This window comes from Acanthochromis polyacanthus, chromosome 10 (genome assembly GCF_021347895.1).
Source record: "Acanthochromis polyacanthus isolate Apoly-LR-REF ecotype Palm Island chromosome 10, KAUST_Apoly_ChrSc, whole genome shotgun sequence".
NCBI lineage: Eukaryota > Metazoa > Chordata > Actinopteri > Pomacentridae > Acanthochromis > Acanthochromis polyacanthus.
Genome location: NC_067122.1, coordinates 16,019,674 through 16,039,201, shown reverse-complemented (window position 1 = coordinate 16,039,201; position 19,528 = coordinate 16,019,674). Strand labels below are relative to the sequence as shown.

At 40.8% G+C, this 19,528-nt stretch overlaps 1 protein-coding gene across 2 annotated transcripts; it reads right to left on the bottom strand.

Moving 5' to 3' along the window:
- Positions 1-1,612: 1,612 nt before the first annotated feature.
- si:rp71-46j2.7 (uncharacterized) lies at positions 1,613-18,884 on the bottom strand. Of its 2 annotated transcripts, XM_022196674.2 has the most exons (16): positions 18,430-18,878; positions 17,917-18,022; positions 15,223-15,436; positions 14,799-14,941; positions 12,543-12,717; positions 12,331-12,386; positions 11,095-11,285; positions 10,887-10,997; positions 10,632-10,757; positions 8,481-8,579; positions 8,237-8,395; positions 4,961-5,549; positions 2,862-2,925; positions 2,592-2,767; positions 2,407-2,495; positions 1,613-2,297 (listed from the first exon to the last, which is right to left on the bottom strand). In XM_022196674.2, the coding sequence occupies exons 1-16, from the start codon at positions 18,616-18,618 to the stop codon at positions 2,199-2,201; spliced, it is 2,586 nt and encodes an 861-aa protein (XP_022052366.2). In that variant the 5' UTR covers positions 18,619-18,878; the 3' UTR covers positions 1,613-2,198. The 2 variants fall into 2 exon arrangements, with proteins under 2 accessions (XP_022052366.2, XP_022052367.2); XM_022196675.2 differs by lacking the exons at positions 1,613-2,297; positions 2,407-2,495; positions 2,862-2,925 and having other exon boundaries at positions 2,599-2,767; positions 18,430-18,884.
- Positions 18,885-19,528: the final 644 nt, after the last annotated feature.

Genomic DNA, 19,528 nt, shown 5'->3' with positions numbered 1-19,528 from the left:
TCATATTCTCCAGATGTTATTTTGAAACCTGAGTAGGCGTTGCTGGATTTTAAAATAAACCAGATGTTGTTTAAAAAACAAATATACCGTTCTGCTCTTGCCTCCAGTTGAGTGGTCTGTCACTGACACTGACAGCTAACTGACACCGTTACAACCGCCATTTTGTCTTATCTGTCAAGCCACTAAATTATGACAAATATAGGCTTATTTCTCCCAAATACAGTCACTGGAGCGTTATTTTCAGATACTCCCTCTTGTAGGTGTTTTGCAAATTTCTATTTTAATTTTTGATGCGTCCTTTTACTCTTATTTGCCAATAGTTTAATGCTAATCCCATTAGCTTACAAGCTACTAGCTGTCTAGCTGAGGTGTTGCTAATACAACATTCAACAAGTCAGTAAATTTACTCTTGGGCTTGTTCATATGCAGTTTTATTCTTTTTTAATTATTATTCTTGTGGCTTTCCGCATAGCGATGAGACATTTTTTGAATTTTTACTAGTTAGCCATTGTTTTTTTGGCATAAGGGTAAAATTTGACAACTAACAGTTTCAGTAAGTTCCCTCAGTCTAAATTTTGTCTGTGGTGCTGTATATTTCCTGACTTGTTAGGATATTCATTGAATTATTTTCTGTCTTTAACATTTATTGTCAGTGTGTTTAATTATGAGGTCCATTTAGTAGCTTTTCTGGAAGTTTCCCTCCCATTATATGATCTTCATCAGTTGATTTAGTCCAACATTTGCAGTTCACTGGCACCGAATGATGTTCAACCATAGTGATTTAATAGACTAAACCATGGGTGGGAGCACTAGAGGACTTTGAAGGACAGACTACAAATTTACCTGCATTTCCATTATAAGTTTGTCATTCTGAATTCTTATTAACAAGCCATCACCTCCGGCTGCTAATAAAATTAAATAGGACCTACCAGTTTCCCTCTGGAAATTGCTGTGTTTGGCTCAGTGCGTTGTTACCTGGCTAGGGGAACTTAAGTGAATAAAAAATTAATTCATATTGTTACACTGCCAGATTATCTCCCTCCTGTGACCTGGACCAGAATAATCCTGTAATTAATTCTGTGACACTTCCATAATGAAATAGTATGAATATTACAGCCAGCAGTTCCATTAAGGAAACACAGCAGTGCTGCTGGCATTTTCTTTTCTTTTTCCTTTTTTCCCCCAGCAGAGCAACAAAGCTTTTTTCCAGTTTAAAATCGGAATCAGCATCACTGTTGAGAAACCATATAATTTTTTGGTGCAGATATTTTTGTTAAATTCTGGGAAACATTTGTATTTCAATACAAATTTATTTGATTATAGCTGACTGCAAAATATATGAATGTCGCTGCATGTTACCAAGCTATTTTTAGCAAGGTTTTTTTTTTTTTTTTTACAGTAATCATTTTCATACATCTCATGCATCACTAACAGGATTTCCCATGGAGGATTAGGTCGTTCAACACATCTGAATCATCTTCTACTCGGATATTGCTTCAAAGCAAATATGCTGCTGGCATGAGCAGCCAATTCATATCTCACATTTACTGCAAACCATTTTTCTGTCTAATTTTAACTTGCATACACGAAGCCATGAATATCACAGAAAAAATCCTTTATTAAAATATTTTATTTGGAAGAAATTCAAGTTATTTAAATTAACATTATTTCAAGCTTACACTGACAGCTGTACTGCCCATGTTTTGACAGATTTATGTGATCAGGAATTGTGAGATATTCTGTCTTTTTTAAACGTTGGGCATAATTAACCCGTATACAAACACTCACCATACAAAGTGCTCAAAGTGACAGAAGTGAAAAATTCTTGCTCTTTTGCATTAAAAACGTGAAGGTTGAGATTTAAACTGTAAATATGAAATACAGTTTACTTTCTCCTCTTGAGGTACAATATTCAAAGTTGGCTCCCGCAAAGAATGTTTCTGATTTCACACAAGGATGTCACAATTCATCACACTGACATGTGAATGTACAAAAGCAGTTTAAAGATTGAAAATTTTAAAAACGCAAAGGAAATATTCACAGTATATTTGATGTAAAAACAACAGAAAATGGTGTTTTGGCATCGATATGGAAGTGGTCACAAATGTTTAAAGGCATTTTAAGACGGTTAATAAATAACTGGATATTCTAAAAACATCAAAATAGAACCAATAAAAACACAGTCAGGGATTCACAGATCAGTTGGTGGAGTTGGTCACTTTCTGTAGAGCAGCAGCACTCACGCTCAGTGAATGCTCGTTGGGTAAAAACTCTCTCAAAAGGAATGACAGGAGCATCTGTTGTGAAAGATGGGCAACAACAAGATTTGTACTCTGCAAGTAAAGCAGGAAAATCAGACCCGATGAACAAGGGATGGTGACAAAAGGTGAACACTGATATACTCACATAGACCAGCATTTTGTTTTCCTCACTGTTCTGGAAAAGATTGAAAACTGTCTCCATGTCATTCTTCTTCAGAATGAGGGAATTTGAGTCTACAGAGAGAACAAAGAAAATTAACTTTAGATGGAACATCAGCTGCCAAAAATACCAGAATATTTGCCACTGAAGTGCAGAAAGCTGCCGCCTACATCTGGCATTGATGAGGTTATGTGCTCGCTCCCTGGTCTCGTCCTTCTCCTCTTCGCTGCGAGGAGGACGAGGAGGAGGTGCAACATCTGGCCACTGTTTGCTACGCAGCGTGTCGATGTAAGCGGCCATCTGCACTTCTGTTGGGTTCATCTTGTTGAGGAAAGAGTTGACTTTCCTGGAGAGGATTACACAAGAACAAAAACATTATTTTCATAGACCAGGATACAACAAATGCCTGAACTGTGGGAGGGTGTTGGCACCAAATTTACTTTTTCAAGATGGGCATCACAGGTTTCAAAATGGCATCAAATATGTTTATGAGGATGGAGTTTCCTGAAAAGACAAGAAGAGGATTAGCGTAGTCTTCAAGAGCATCTTAAAATGACCACACCAGGGCTTCTGGCTTCTTGTTGTGCACAACACAGTGGTCTGGCTGCACCTCAGTATCATTCTGCTTTAGTAGGAAAACTGGCTTGTTTTTATTTCTTTAAACCAATCATAGTATCTTGGATGATGGGTGGAACTGTTTTAGTGCATCATTTGAATAATACACCCAAAAAAAAAAAAACTAGCAGTTTTGCGTTACTGTACGATCCAAATCTTCAGTAAATCTGTGCAGTCTTGTAGGTTGCTGCCTGGAGATTTTGAAAACAGTTACATGTAGGTAGCGAAATAAGAGAAGATGACCTGCACGAGCAACCGATGGAGGACTTATACCTGCAGCCTACAGCAGGTGGGTCCAGCTAGCTTGTCAAAAACTGTGCAGATAAGAAAGCTTGACACTAGGGGGCGTGCAAACATCCAAACAATCTAATTTTGATGGGATACTTGACAATAAGCATTTTAAACAACTCTAACTACAGGCAAAGCAAAAACAAACTCATAAAATGGTCTTAAATTAGGTCTTTAGATTGCCAGATGCTCCAGTATGAGCTGTGATCCAAAACTCCTATTTGAAGCAGTGTTTTAATGCAGCAACACGTCGCTCCCAACACTTCTACATGAGGAACACTCTCTGGAAGTTCCACTTTCTAAATGTGTCAAGCACCGTCTGTACGCATGCTGAATCTGTGAAACCGCTGTGTCAAAACATCAACCTTTCAATCTGAACTGTATTCTAGGAAAGAGGAAGAAGTGGTGGGTACATAATGATGATTGTCTTGATGCAGCCAATGATGCACTTTGGTCTCATGAGCAGTGATGATCATTGACATGAAGGGCGAGCCAGTCTGACAGGGTTTGCCCTTTGTGCAAGTTTAAAGTGGTCAGAACGAAACTTCCACTGTTCCAAATGTGGAGTCAGTGCTGTGAGCAGTTAGCGCTGCTTCACCGGGAATTGCAGCCAGAGTTCTTACTTTTCATCGCCAGTCAACTTTTTAAGCGCACCTCATATTCTCACCAACACTTTGTCAAAAAATGTGTCTGTTTGCATTTAGGTGCATCTTAAGCCTGATTCGTGGTCTGTCTGCAGAGCCTGTTTAGTAGTATGTAATAGGGATTAATGAAAACATCTGAGGTTCTCGTGTATGACGGCTACAACCAAGTGTTTTTCCCTGATCCAAATCTTTCTAAATCAGTCCAAATCTTTTTTCCTCTTAACAAATAAAGATTTAAAACATACCACATGTTTCTGTCTGCAGTTCACAATTTCTAATTTGAAGCCGTATAAATGATTTTGACTGGACTCAATTCTCTATAATTTTGACACTCTCAAAGCGTACAGTGTCTGTATCAAAAGTACTGACGGATACAAGGTCACCATCACCACACACTGATTTACCACAGCTGTTTGAACATTTTCCTGCCTTTAAGCTCATTTCAATTTATTTCACTTCACTGACAAAAATGAATTTTGGGGTTTTGAAGTTTGCCTGAGGTTGATCATTCATCTCAGTGAACTTCAAGGCTGTGCTATTGTTAGATGTTACCAAACTTCAAAGATTATTTGATTAATATTCCAGACGAAGCTTGTGTGATATAACGCTTTACATAACCTTCAACCTACGATTTTGATTCCACACCTACAAAGCTTTCAGTGGAAGAAGGTTTGTGAATATAACACTGTTTGGCTGCCAGCTGTCAGTCCTCCAGTATCTAAACACACGAATGCATCGCCCACGTCTTGTGAAAACAAGCCATGCTTTCATCTTAAAATGCCACGTGATGATCAATACAGATAAAACCTTCACTGCCAAATGATTTGCCTTCACGGGCGACTTTCAAGTCTCCACAGGTATCAGCATTAAAATTACTGTCTAGACTGAAGAGAAAATGCATTAATCAATGTAAAAAGCTGCAGTATGCTTCGAAAAATGCTGTCTGTGAAGTACACACTTCATCGCCATCTGACTTTAAACACTGAACAAACCAGATATTTCTTTCAGCAGATCAAATATGGCTTTGGTGGCCTCCATCTGCTCCCAGTTGGCTTGGCTCCTCTCCTCTCCTCTCTGCAACGTGCCCTGCGTCTCCTTCCGTTTAGCCTTGTTCACTGCAGACATCTTGAAACCTATTTTCTCCTTTTTATTTGGCCTTGAATTGAAATGACGCCATGATATGCCATCCACGGTGTCCTGCTGAGAGCCTCCGTCTGACTCAAGGAGGTCGTCATCGGTGCCCACTTTTGTTGAGGCCAGAGACTCTTGTGATTTGGCTCGAGTTAGTCCTTTGAGGATCATTTTAATGTGAGATGTCACAGGATTATCAGAGTCTTCGGTTTTGTCATGGGAACAGTCTTCATTTGAGGAACTAACAGCTGGCAGTGAGTCTGTTTCTGCTTCCCCTCGCAGTGCTGATGAGGAATCACATGGGGAGATAACAATAGTTGGGACAGTAACACCGGGAACATCGCTGTCCTTCTCAGAAGAGGCACTGTGGTTCTCTAAGGACTGAGCTGGTTCTGGATGCAGAGATGCCATAATGTTTTCTTTGGGGGCTTCTGTCCGAGGGCTGGAGCTCTGCAAAGAAAAACAAAACAATCAAGTGGTGACTGCTGACCCTGAGACAACGGCCTTCATGGCACAGAAACTAAACAAACCCCTTCTGTTGGTTCAGTAGCACATTTTAAAGGAGCAATCCAGCTTATCTATACATGAAGCATGGCTTAGTTGTTACAAGAAGTCCTGTACAGCGTGTGACAATCGTCCTCCTTGTCTGGAAGGAGCCTGACAAAACAACCCTGATTATTTCACAGCGATCCTATCAGAGTTATCTCAGTTTCAGCTCGAGACTTCACTGCATTTATCATGCAGAGAGGCTGCAGTGAAGATGCTATCAAGCTGCATCGTGGGAAGTGTGGATTCAGTTTGTATCTTGCCTCAGAGGCTAAAAGTCAGGAGATCACAACCTCTGCTGCTTCCATTATAACTAAATATGTCAATCTTTACTGTCCATGTTTCAACCTTCAACAGCCATAGTGATGCCAAAATTTCCTTCCGAATAAAGATCTCACATTTTCACATCTTTGACCCTGTTTCAGTCTATTTTAAACGCTCCTGCTACATTTTATTCACCCACAGTTATTTACATTGCTTTAAATCCACACTTCCTTTCAGCCCAGATCCCCCTCAGTCCTCCAGCAGGCTGCTTTAGAAGCCATTTAGATAATTAGATCATTTAGATCTGCATTTTGCATGACCACCTACTCCAAACAGCTGGAGGTGTAGCCCCCCAGGATACAATTAAATGAATGATGCAAATTTTCTTATGCACCATCCACATGCGAGTCGTGGCTACAGCTGGAAACATCAACCCTTATACAGCGGACTATGACCCGGAGTCTGATGCTGAATGAAAAGGAGGGGAAGTTCAACAGGATGTAGCCAGAGGTCACTAGCTTGGTTTTAACTCTGCTTGGTGAAAAAAGGGAAGATTTTCACCAGAAAAAAAACAGAACACTGCCCTGCTTTGTAATGGACCAGCTTCAACTTCCCAGCATGTTAGATTTGACTTTCTGGTGTGATGTAGCAACTCAGGACTGAAATTTTAAAATATCAAGAAACTTACACAAAGCCAGATTTTAATCAAATTAGCCTATTCTATCGCAATTACTCGACTTCAACAGTCTCTGCTCGCACACAGACACAAACTGCTTCCAGAAACATTGCTGCTTTCACACTTGACCTCCTCCTCCTCCTCCTCCTCCTCACGCTCAAGTTTTATTGGACTTTCTCAAAAACTTCTGCTCTTGGATCTCTGCCCTCGCTAATGAACTTTTTTGTATCCGCTGGGAAGCCGATAGTCAAGCGGTTAAAGATTGCGCTACATGGGTGCAAATGCTGTGAGCAGTGAATCTCTGGTTTGATTCCTACGTGGCTGGGCTTATAATGCATGTCTGGTTAAAAACTTTATGTAACAACTCTATCAAACTTCTCCAAGCTGGCTGATGTCAGATCTGCCAGATATGGTGTTGACCAGCCATATTTTTCCTGCCACCTTGTGATTCTGTTTCTTTATTTAGTGCATCTCTTATGCGAGGGTGCTCCCCTTTAACTGGATTCATGGACTTGTGCCTTTCAGCACTGTAATATATTTATCTTCCTCTCGGGGAGTTCATATAAACAGACACTATATTTTGTGGACAAGCTTGGAGTAAAGCAGGAGCAGAGATACAACAGCAGAGGTTTCCAAGCAAACAGCAGCAACTTAAGTTCAAGGAGGAGGAGTTAACGGAGAGCACAGGCAGCAGTTTATCCGAGTGCTGGTGTGAGAAAGAGCAGAGCAAATCTACGTGTGAGAGTGTTACAATATCTGAACGTGAAAACAAGAAATCCTGCTCTTAAAGAAAGATAAGAAAACACCAAGATATCAGTCAGACAATCTGTTAAGTTCTCAGTCAGCCATAATAATCCCTTCCTGCACAGGAAATCTGCATCTGACCTGTTCTGTAAACTGAAGGATGTTTACAGTGGATAGTTCTGAGGAGTAACTGCACCATGTGACTGTGTTTACTCTCAGAAATAGTTTTTTCTAGTGCCAGGTTTACGTTTCACAACATCTGTGTCTCACTGTGTCAGATAGGCGACTATGCTGCCATAAATTTTTGCAGTGACTTGGCTGAGACACACGACAGACTATACTGTTGGTTGCTGTCCAACCACAGCCTGACATCAACAGGAAGATGTCAACGAGTATTCACGGAGAACAGGAACTGAAATAAACCATGACGTGAATGATGCTGGCCTACAAAAAGTTCTAAAAATGAAAGAAAGAATGCGTCGCTGAGCTGCACCACGAGGATCAGATGGTTCGTCTGTCCTTAACCATCTCTTCTGAACGCTGGGGGTAGAAAAGTGCTTTGTGCTGCTATTTGTTAAGGCCGCAGACACACTGTGGAAGCTGTCACATGACAAATTACGACACGTTGGTCTTTTTCTCAGAGCTCTGTGAGGCCTCACAGATGAGTTGTCCTCTACTATGATACACTTCACAGGATAAAGCAATCATGTTTTTCTGGTGGGGCGCTTTTTGGGCAACAACATATAGTCTCACTGCCCAATTTGACAAATATCTTGTATCCCCAGACTTCAGGAATTAGCTCAGTAAATACAATCACACTCTTAACAGATGCACAAATCCAGCTGGCAATGGACCAGAATCATTCTTTAAGTTGTCAGCTTGGAGAAAAGCACCAGTGGAACATTACCTCTTCTTCCTCTTGGCCGGGAGTGAGGAAGTAAGCCAAGCCGCTGAGGAGGCTCCACACGCCTCCATGATGTTCTTCTTCATTCAGCAGTATGTCAAGCGGGCACAGGAACTGAAAAACTGGCTGAGTGTGACCGATCACATTATCAGAAACCAATTCCTGAAAAACAAAGTAAGAAACTGTTGAGTCATGAAGCTTTAAGTCTTTATTCATCAACACGTCTAAGTTTTCTGGTGTCTTTCACCTGCAAGAAATGCTCCACTGATACTCTGGCTTCTTCTTCGACCTCAGCGCTGACCTCCGATTCCTCCAGCAATACGATCGTAGGAAGGCTGGTCGAATCCTGAGAGCAGGGAGAAAAACAAAATCAGGTTTTGTGAGATGAGCCCTTCAGGCTTCAAGGCCCCTCACATCTGGCAAACATTTTAAAACTGTATCCTCCATGAATGCAATAAAACGCTGTGGGTTACCACTATGAACTGTACTACAGACTTGCGAAACAAAGTTGTGGTTTATATTCTTCTCTTTGGCATGAATGAATGAACAGACACTGAGGAACAAACAAGTAAAATGACAAAAATCCTGACAACCAGAAAACACACACCATGATGTAGCCTGTTTACTTGTAGAAGACAGAAATTCACAACACTGACAGAATGATGATGGGATGTCGGCCTGAGTTTTCTACTGTGGTTTTACCGTTTAACTCAACAATTTTAACAATCCAATAAGCATTTAAGTCACTTACCATGAAAAAAAATGCTAGTCATTTGGTGGCAAAAGACTCAAATATAAGAATGTGTTGCACTTCTCCATTTCACATTACTGTGAATTTGAGAAATTGGAGTTTTGGACTGTGATTAGACAAAATAAAACATCTTGGAACTTCACCTTGGACTCCAGGATGTTGTACAAATTGTTTGTTTTCTGATTCTTTTTAATGAGAAAATAGGAGGAAAGAAATCAAAAGCCATATCATTGTTAAACTGTCACCAATTAAAATCTGTTTTTTGTTCCAGTTGCTCTGAGTCAATGCTGCTGACATCAAAGGAAGCTTCACTTATGTCTATCTTGAAACAATACCTGTCCATATATGCACTGAACCACAGTCATTTCTGTGTAAAAAAAAAAAAAAGGCATTTCAAAACTTCATTCATTATGAGGCTTTGTTACCAAAAATAAAGTGTAAATCTTGCCAAGTTCTTTTAGCACAAAAATGTATTGTACAAGGTGGGAAACTCAGAGACAGAGAAGGAGGAATGAGTGAAGTGACCAAAACCTGTTTCAGTGGGTTTAAAATTGGCCTGAAAAAGTGAAATTTCTCCATTAAATATCTATTTGATCTGAGGGGCCCACCATGCCCTCTCATCATTTCTTTCCACCTTCAGTCTGCCAACTACTTTTCTGAACTGCTCAAGTTGAAACACAGTTAAAATGTTAAATCAGTTCACTGGCATCACCTCACTGGTGTATCATGCGGTTTTGCTGGTTCGCACCATGGACATCGAGTCAATAATTCAAATAGTCATTGACCCGAACCACAGAAAATAAAACTAATAATTGATTCAATTGATCAAGAAAATCTGTAGCCCTCTGCTCACCAGCACAGTTCAGTGAGGAACGGGCAATGCAAAACCAGTGACAAGTGAGTGTAATGAAGCGAGGCGTCGATTTTCCACTTCCAAGAAATCAATCAAAACCAAGAAGTCGGTCTGTAAATGAGTTTTTTTTCCAATGCAGAAAGATTTTTCTTAATTAACAATTTTATTTGAGGTGGCAATAGGAAAAAAAACAGGGCTTGTTTTTATATACTTCCTAAACTCATTTTATATACAGTTAATAATGTAATATTACACTAGAATTTACACTAGAAGCTTAATTTTAATTACAGAATTCAGACTTTAGACCCTGTTTCCACTTTATTAGGTTGATTTAAAACTAAGGCAATATAATGAAACAGTGCTGCAATAAATCTTCCCTTTATGAAGACTAACGTTCAGGCTTTTGTTATAGCTGTTTTTAGGGAGATGTTGATTCAACTTTATGGTCATTTTTATCAGCATCTAGTATGTGGGGCTGTTGAACTTGGACTGTGCTGGGCTGAGAGCTGTTTCTGTTGCGATACTGTGAAATAATGTGATAAAAATAGGGTAAACGAAGTATTACAATTATTATCACACAATACAATTCACTTGCATTTGAACTGTGCTCTTCAAAATGACTACAAAGTTGAATAAAAAGGTGTTTAACTTCTGATTTTGGATTAAGATTTACTGAGGGGAAAATCGTATTTTAGCTTCATTTTCAGCTTGATGTGGTTAATAAACTGTCAGCTGAGTGTATATCAGGAGGGAAAATTAGGAACAAATAAACACAAACGATGCTTTGCTTTTACCTGCCATCTATTGCGGAAATATATAATATCCTTGTAGGTCTTCTTGATGTCCCACTGCAGGTTCTCAGGACTGTCCCTTTCCTCCAGGTGAACGGTGAAGATCGGCTCCTCATCCTCCCAGTCGGCCTACGACACAGTCCAAACAGCCAGCTCAAACATTAACATACCATCCAAGGACAGGCTTTTACAGAGCCCCAGCAGACACTAAACAAGCCTCCAGGACATTCCACGCCGTCACTGATATTTATAACTCACATGAGGGATGCTGACAGCCCAGCGGCCGACGCGCCACATCTCATAGGAGAGCTTGAATTCCATCATATCCTCCTGGACGCTCGCCAGGTAGTTCTCCAGATCGCTGTCCTCCTGATGGTGTTTGGCCAAAAAAGCAGCAATGAATATGTCATGTTGAGCAAATTGCAGTCTTCATTTTGGCTTATTGTGTTATGTGAAGCAGTCTCACCCTGTCAGAGTCCTCCTGGCTTTGGACAGAGCCCTCAATGCTGCTGACATCGTCCTCGTTGCACGTGTCCGCTTGCATCGACATGGCTCTCATCATGAGGTCCTGCTCTATCTTTTTCATCTTCTTTTTCTTGGCTTTCTTGGACTTCATTTTGTCCACAAACTTGGACCATCCTTCCTTAAGCTTGTTGGCTGAAAATAAGGAGGCATGACATAGTGAAATACAGATTTTGTTCACCTTGCTAATAAAAAGGAACACAATTCATACATATCATATGACACATATATTCTACTGGTTCCTACTCCATTTCATCTATCTCCCATTTTGCACATATCTGGCCCTCTTTGCACATGGTGTCTTTTTTAATATTGTTTTATATATGTATATATTCTATTTTATTTTATTATTCAATGTGATATTTTATTACTTACTGCCTGTTGCACCGTTCAGTGGAAGTGGAAGTATTTTCATCATGCCGTGTATGATGGCAATAAACCTATTCTATTCTATTTAAAAAAAAGCAATTCCTTGACTCTGCATCCTGACTATTGCACACAAAGTGAATGACAATAAATTCTCTCGAGACATTCGGCAACACTTTGGCTGCACCGACTTTGTAAATTGTGAAAACACATGACTGTGGAAGGTGAAAATGTCACAACTTCTGTAACACCCTCATAGCTAATAAAATTCCCATCAGATGAATAAACAATTCCTACAGACTGTGACAAATGAGGACGTTCCTCAGACTTTACGATGGCACAGACAATATGCATATCACAGGGTTCATTATAGTGACAGAATCAAGTCAGTCATCACAGCTGTTGGATTGTTTTCAATACAAAGATCAGAGTTGCTTGAAGACAGCGCTGAAATTATTTGGCATTCAGTGTGCTGTTTGTGTAATTAGCTGTCTGAACCAACAAACAAAAGAAACAGGGGACTAATTATGCACAGAAGGGCAGGCTGGTAAAGGAAATTGTAGTGTCACACAGCTCAGAACACATTGTTATTCATCAAGCTGTCGTACAAGACGTTACGCAAGCACAGTTGTCTAATCTCTGAACACCCGCAAACTCTTCCATCTGCCTTTCTCAAGTCCCTGTCGTCTTCCCTTGAAATATTTTCTTCCTGAAAAACCACTAAAACCAGAAATCGCACATACCATTCCCGCATGTCTAAGTGACACAGAATTTTAAATTGAAGAAGCTGCAACAAATCAGCTGCTAAGCACACCTTTTCTTTTGCCCTTGATCCTGGTGCCGGTTGAAATTCCTGCTCCCTGCAAGCTCCTAGAAATTCAGAAAGAAAAATAAGAAAAAGATGCCACTAAACAAAACCAGGTCAATTCCAATTTTGAACCCAGAAGGTGGCTGTTACAGTCATTACTTTGAGGCTCACAACCACTAGGTCAAGACAGCGGGGTGCAGAAGATGACAGTCACTCACACTTCGCTGCCTTCCCCGTCGCCTTCGCCCTCCTGTGAAGCCAGAGAGGTTTGATCTGGGTCTGATCCACACAGCTCCTCTGCAGAGCTTTTGGGGGTCACGCTGTCGAGCTGGCTCACCACCAGCTGGTTCAGGTTGTCGGGGTTGGACAGCCATGTAACCAGTAGTTCCAGCCCTGAGCAAACAACCAATATAGTTATCTTGCATATTTTGCTTTTACTGACATTGGAACACATTGAAATTTTGAGACAAAATATTCTCGTTTGGCAGTACTAATTCTGACAGTGAGTGCTGGTTTGAACCAGTAATACACAATAGCTGCATAAACTGCAAATTTAACTTCCATGGTTTAAACTTCTGAAGCAATAACTCCACAAATTGGGAAATATTTGCTCTTTTGGTGAGATGAGAAATTTGATATCACTGTCACATCTGTACAGTTAACATCAATCTAGTTAGCTTAGCTTAGACACATCAGACTGGTCTTTGCTGTTACACTCGTATCAAATATACTCTTAGATCAATCTAATCCAACTTAGACATTTTCACAGAAATAATATTTTAAACCTGTAAAGTTAACTATTCAACCCTCAGGCTGACTAAGGTCCGTGTTTCCATGGTAACACTCAGTGACACCTGCAGTCAAAATAAGATGAAACATTTCTCATATTTGTCATTCCCCAACAATATTCAAAGCCAGCAATGAGCATGAAAAGTGATCCTTCCAACTATTACATTTTAGCATGAGTGCTGCTGGAGTGAAGACAGCTGAGTGGTTTGATTAAAAGAATTCATAGCAAATCAGTCTTGGTTAAAATGATCAAAAACTACACAGCTTGGTACACCAGATAACAGAAACATTGGAACCAGATACTCTGGCTCCATCATTAAAATGCCCACAAACACCTCTGAAGCTTTCTAATTAACATGTTATATCCAAAACAGAAATGTCAAAAGGGAGAACATGCTGTTTAATGGGGGATTTATGTGCCAGATTATTTCTAGGGACAAAAGAAGAAACCTCAGAATGACTCCACACAGCGACTGACAACAGATGTCAAGAAAGTTAGTTTTCTGCCTACACTGATCAGCCATAACGCTGAAACCACTGGCAGGTGAAGTGAATAACATTGATCATCTTGTTCCAAAGCAATGCTCTGCTGGGAAATCTTGGGTGCTGGCATTCATGTTGATGTTACTCTGACACAGGCCACCCACTTAAAAATAGCTGCAGACCAAACACACTGCTCCATGGCAACAACGGTTCCCAATGGCACCAATCTCCTTTGTTAGGACAATATACCCCACAGTACACATAACAAAATGCTCAGGAATGGTTTGAGGAACACAACCAAGAGACCTAGGCATTGACCAACACACCAAAATCTTCAGATTTCAACCCAATTGAGCATCTGTTGAATGCACAAAGCAGATCTACGGAGGCCCTACATCCTACAGGACCTAAAGGATCAAATGACAACATCCTGGTACCAGATACCACAAGAACCCCAGAGGTGCCTATTGGTCTGATGGGTCAGAGCTGTCTTAGCAGCGCCCGGGGGATCTACAAAATGTGGTTTTAAAGTTGTGCTGATCAGTGTGCACACAATCCTCCCATAAAACCACCACAACGTGATGTTTCACACTTCAGTTTGTGTACAGATTATTAAAGACACAACATGCTAATTAGCGACCCTCAAAGATGCCAGTCCAGTCTATACGTTCTGTTTCATTAAGCGTCTCCCGGCTCCAGCTTCAGACGTGAGCTTGTTCTCATGTAACTCACAGCATGAAAGCAAAGTGTAATTAGTAGGAGGAAAGCATAATATTAGAGAAAATGAGCATTACCCTTTTGCTGTAATAATGAAGGCCTGTATTACAAATATTTAGTTCTGCATCAGTGAGCGCTGTTGTCACAGATGAGCCCTTTCTCAGTGCCAAATTATAGAGCAGCCTGAACGTGCATATCATATTTTAACTACAGCTGTAAAAATCACTTATTTCAACTGAGCAACGTGCATAATTGTCAAAATCCTCCCTAAAGCGACACTCTCATGAGACAAAACATTTTATCTGTTACTTAAAAAATATGACTAAGCCCTAAGGGGACTTGGCAGATCTCTGCAGACGGTTCTTTCCCTTTAAATTCATCTCTAAGCTCTACACTTCCACTGACAATAAGGGATTACATACAATTCACACTCCTGAAAGAACTCATGGGAGACGCTGCAAAAAGATAATTTAATGCTTTCTTACCCTTTAAGGCAATGATCTCATTTAAGGCACAGTGGTTGACTTCTTGGCTCCAGAGAGAGTCACGGAAAAGGTTACGTACCAGAGCGTCAGAAAACTCTCTGAGAACTGCGATCTCCTCTGCTCTGGAGCTGAACAAGAGCTCTCTGAAGGAGAAAGCGAAAGAAAAGAAAGCGCAAACATTATTAAGTCGAAGATGTTTATCTCCACATGTTTGATCTTAAATCGGATGTGATGTTCTACTTCATAAACGCCATAAAAGAAACCATCAGTGCAGCATGATCCAGTAAAACTATGGTAAATAATTCACAGGTGATAAGAAATACTGAGGCGTTTACAGAGTTCAGACACATTACCGGGTGCAAAGAGTAACTGAAGAAGCATCTTTGCGAATTCTGACTCACAATAAAAGAAAAGAAAGCGTCACCTGTCAGACTGTTTCGCATTATGCAAGTGCTGGGTCAGAATCCGAATGGAGCCGACGACTGCCTGGCAGACATCAAAGTCTTTGGCTCTCTCAATGACGCGGTCGATTACAAAGTCGAATTCCCTGCTGAGCACCTGGTGCAGAGGCTGCTGCTCACATGGCTCAGGGACGCTGTACCAAGGCAGGACCAGCTGAGCGTAGGCGCATTCAAACACTGAGGAGAGCGTCACAATATCAGTCAGTCACAAAGGAAAATCACATTCACACCGAGCTCCCGCGCTCACCCTCCTGAACATCAAACCCAAGAACTGCAGTGAATTTAAAGCTTGTTTGGTGAAATTCAAGCTCTGTCTCTCCCCTTCTTCCTTTTTTAAAATTCAGAACAACTTCTGAGTTCCCCAACTTCTGCCGAATTATTCATTTCGAGACTCAGCACAAATATCCGTGACAGGGTTTTCCTGTGAATCGGAGGAGCTGGTGGTGAGAAGTTCGCTCATCTGTGAAGATGCTGAGAATGTTTTATTTATATTATAGTAACTTTACTTCAATATCATCAGGAGACAAACCGAGAAAGGATGATGACAGCGCTGATGTGGGGCTTCCACATAGCATCACATTTAACATTTTCAAAGAGATATTCCGAAAAGCGAATTATTCATATTTCTGGTGTTTCACAGGCAGGCATACACTTTAAATGTAAAGAGCACAACAAATTGTAATTGGACTCTATTACATTTAGGTTTCTTCCATTTCTGTATTGGGTTTCTGTATATAAACACTCAAACTAGGTTTTTTACAACTTTAATCTATTCTCTAAAAAAAATTTGAGTGATTACAACAAAAGATTTGCACATCTTTGTAGATCTTCTTGTCATTTTGGGCTCCTGGCAGCTTTATACTTTGCTAAATCGATTAAAATAGTACTTAGACCTACAGCTGAATTTGTGCTGGAATGAATTCTAAGCCTCATGAAGTGTAAGGACAGTCTAGAAGGTAGAAAACAAGACAAAAATGAAGTCTGGAGGTGTTGCTAATTCATGTACATACATCAATTAGCGACAACATTAAAATCACCTGCTTAATATTGTGTAGGTCCATCTTGTGTTACCAAAACAGCTCTGACCCTTGGAGGCATAAACTCTACAGGCCTCTGAATGTTTCCTGTGGTACCAGGCACACACAAAAACATAGCAACAGGTTCTCTAAGTTTAATAAGCTGCACAGTGGAGCCTCCATGGGTCAAAGTAGTTTTTTTCAGTACATCACAGACGCTGTACTGGACACCTTGAGCTCTTTTCATTTCTGAACAATGTTTGCAGTGTGACAGGGTACATTACCCGGCTGAAAGAGGCCACTGTCATCATCAGAAAGTAGCGCTGCCATGAAGGGGCAGATGTGAAACAATATGAAGGCAGGTGGGACTTGCCAAAGTAACAGCCACATGAATGCCAAGAGGCGAGGTTTTCCAGCAGAACATTATCCAGAACATCACACTGCTTTTGCCAGCTTGCCTTTTGTCCTACAGTGCATCCTGCTGCCATCTCATCCCAGAGTAACACCCACACATATTGCAGTCCACATAAAGTAAAATTAAAAGCGATTCATCAGACCAGGACACCTTATTCCCCATTGTTTCTGACATTCACTTAAGGTACTTCTGGCAGAGGACAGGGCTCTGTATGGACACTCTGACCAGTCTGCAGCTGTCTAGGCCCGTATGCAGCAAGTTATGCTGCACTGTGTTCTGACGACAGCTTTCAATCATAGCAGCGTTGAGATTTTTCAGCAATTTGTGTCACAGCACATTTTTATGCAGCTCTTCTGAGGGATCACACCAGCCAGTCTTCAGCCTTCACTCTCCACATACAGTGTTGAGTCTGGTGTACGTTTGGTGGTGACTAAAGACAGCATACTGGGAACACACCAAAGGACATACTGTCAGGCATCACAAATTAGCACTTGTCAAAGTCATTCAGGTCCTTCTGCTCCCCATTTTTCCTTTCTTGTCTCCAACACATCAACTCCAAGAACTAAATGTTCACGTGTTACTTAAAACATTCCACTCGTGCATTTGTCAGTGTGTCGAGATAATCGAGTCACTTCTCAGTGGTTTTAATGTTGTGGCTGATAGGAGGACTGAAGAAAAAAACATTTATGAGACCAAATCATTGTTCATTTTCCTTTTTAATTCCACTGATTACATTGATTATATCGTGTGTAGAGATGGAGTGGAATAAAAAGGTGAAATTTCACTCAGTCCGGCAGAAACTGAGCTCATTAGGAGCTGCAAGATCAGCACAAAACTATTAAATACTGATCCACGTAAGTGATGCAAAGCAAACATGAGCAGTAGCACTGTATGAAAACCTCCATCTTGTTCTTTGTTTATCACACTGCTGTCATTTGCAATCCATCTATTGAGGGTGTGGTTTTCATCTTTTCTGCCCTTAAAGCTCCTCCTCGCTCCACGTAACATGAGCTCCAGCTGCAGCTCTGTCTATGTAAAACTGTCCTTTTCCAATTGTGTCAAGTCAAAACAGCTAAAATCTGCTGACAAAACACTCTGAAATCAGGAGCAGAACCGTGACTTTTCACTTTTACTTTAATCCTCAGGCAAAACACCTCCAACCTGCGATAGCACACATGTTTGCCTCACATAAAAGCACATTTCCTTCTGTGAAAAACAAGCCTCACCTTGCTGTAGAGAGCGCTTTACATATGGATACTGAGATTCCTGAGGTTCAGCCTGTTGAGGAACTGAATCAACTGAATCGACATAGGACTGCTCCTCAACTGCTTCCTGCAAAACAGAAAACCTTTTTAAAGACATATTAGAGCATCGATTAATGCTGAACTCCAGGTGACACTGAAAACCTGTTTTTCAGGCCTCAGTGGAAAAAGTGCACTTCAGGCTATGAATGAAAACACTACAACTGGACTACTTTTAGCACCTCACAGCTCTGGTATGTGGAGGAGATAAATTACAGAACCGCCATGCACTTTTATAAGGACTTTAAAGCCATCACTAGTGCATCAACAACCAGGAGATTTGTAGACTCCTATAAACTGTAGAGGTGATGTTTAAAGCCCAATCACATGATCCACAAGCACATTTTTAATCATTAAACCATCATCCCTCAGTTTGGATCTTTAAGCAGGGCTCGTAAAAGCAGCAACAACAGGCAGTAAAGTTGACTGAACACAAACCTGGAGCGGGTTGTCCTTCGTCTCTTCATCAGTTTGAGTGCTGCTCTCTCGCCCAGAGTTCCCAAACAACACTGGAGTAGAAAGGCAGAAGAGGAAACACAAAAAGTACTGTGTGACTGTGCGTCCGCAGTCTGACAAATACCAAACCAAGCCGAGCGTTATGGCGATGGAGAGGCGCCATAGATACATGTTCCTGCTTCACTACAGCCTCCTCAGAGCGTCTCTGACTTCGAGTAGATGTGAGTTGAAGAAATCCACAGCTGGTTTGTTCGCCAACATCTTCTGCCGAACCGTGTTCGTCTGAGCTGCTTCCTCTGAACTCAAAGTGAAAAGGCGGAAAAACGGCGAACTTTGTTAAAGTGGTTAAAGCGCAGCTGTGATTGGCTGGATGAGAAATCCCCGCGTGCCCGCTGCGAGCTGCAACAGGATGCCATCTACAGGTGACACTTCACCTGAGCACTCAGTCAACACTGACAGTCTGTGGCTGATCTGTGCTGATGGGAGAAACACTCAGAAACACTCTCATATTCACTCTGGTGCAACATCAGCATTGAGACTGGACTCTTTTGTACATTTGAAGTGCTCTTTTCAATACGATTTTATTTCTAAATGTAAAAAGCCTAATAATAGTATCTGTAATACCAATATTTTTCTCCTTGCAGATTAACCATGTCAGTATTGTTGATTCTCATTCTGCAAATCTGAAATTCTACATATAGAAGAATCTGTACAATGCCAAAAGTAGTTCTAAATATTTCTTATTACCGCCCGGCAAAACTGCGTTTGCCGGAAGGTATTGTTTTCACCTGCATGGTCTTGCTTGCTTGCGTGTTTGTCTGTAACACTTTGGTTTCCGCGCGATAACTCCATAAAATATTGATGTAGCCTCACCATATTTGGTACACAGGTCTACCATAATAAGACACAGGTCAAGTTCGCATTTGGTGACCGTGACGTCATTTTCAAGGTCACAGGGGTCATCTTTGTTTGGTAAAACTTCTAGTTTGATTTTTTTCTACTTTTGTCGCTCTATTTTGGTATTTTGTCTATCTTATCTTATCTTATCTTATCCGTTTACAATGACATATCAGCACATCAG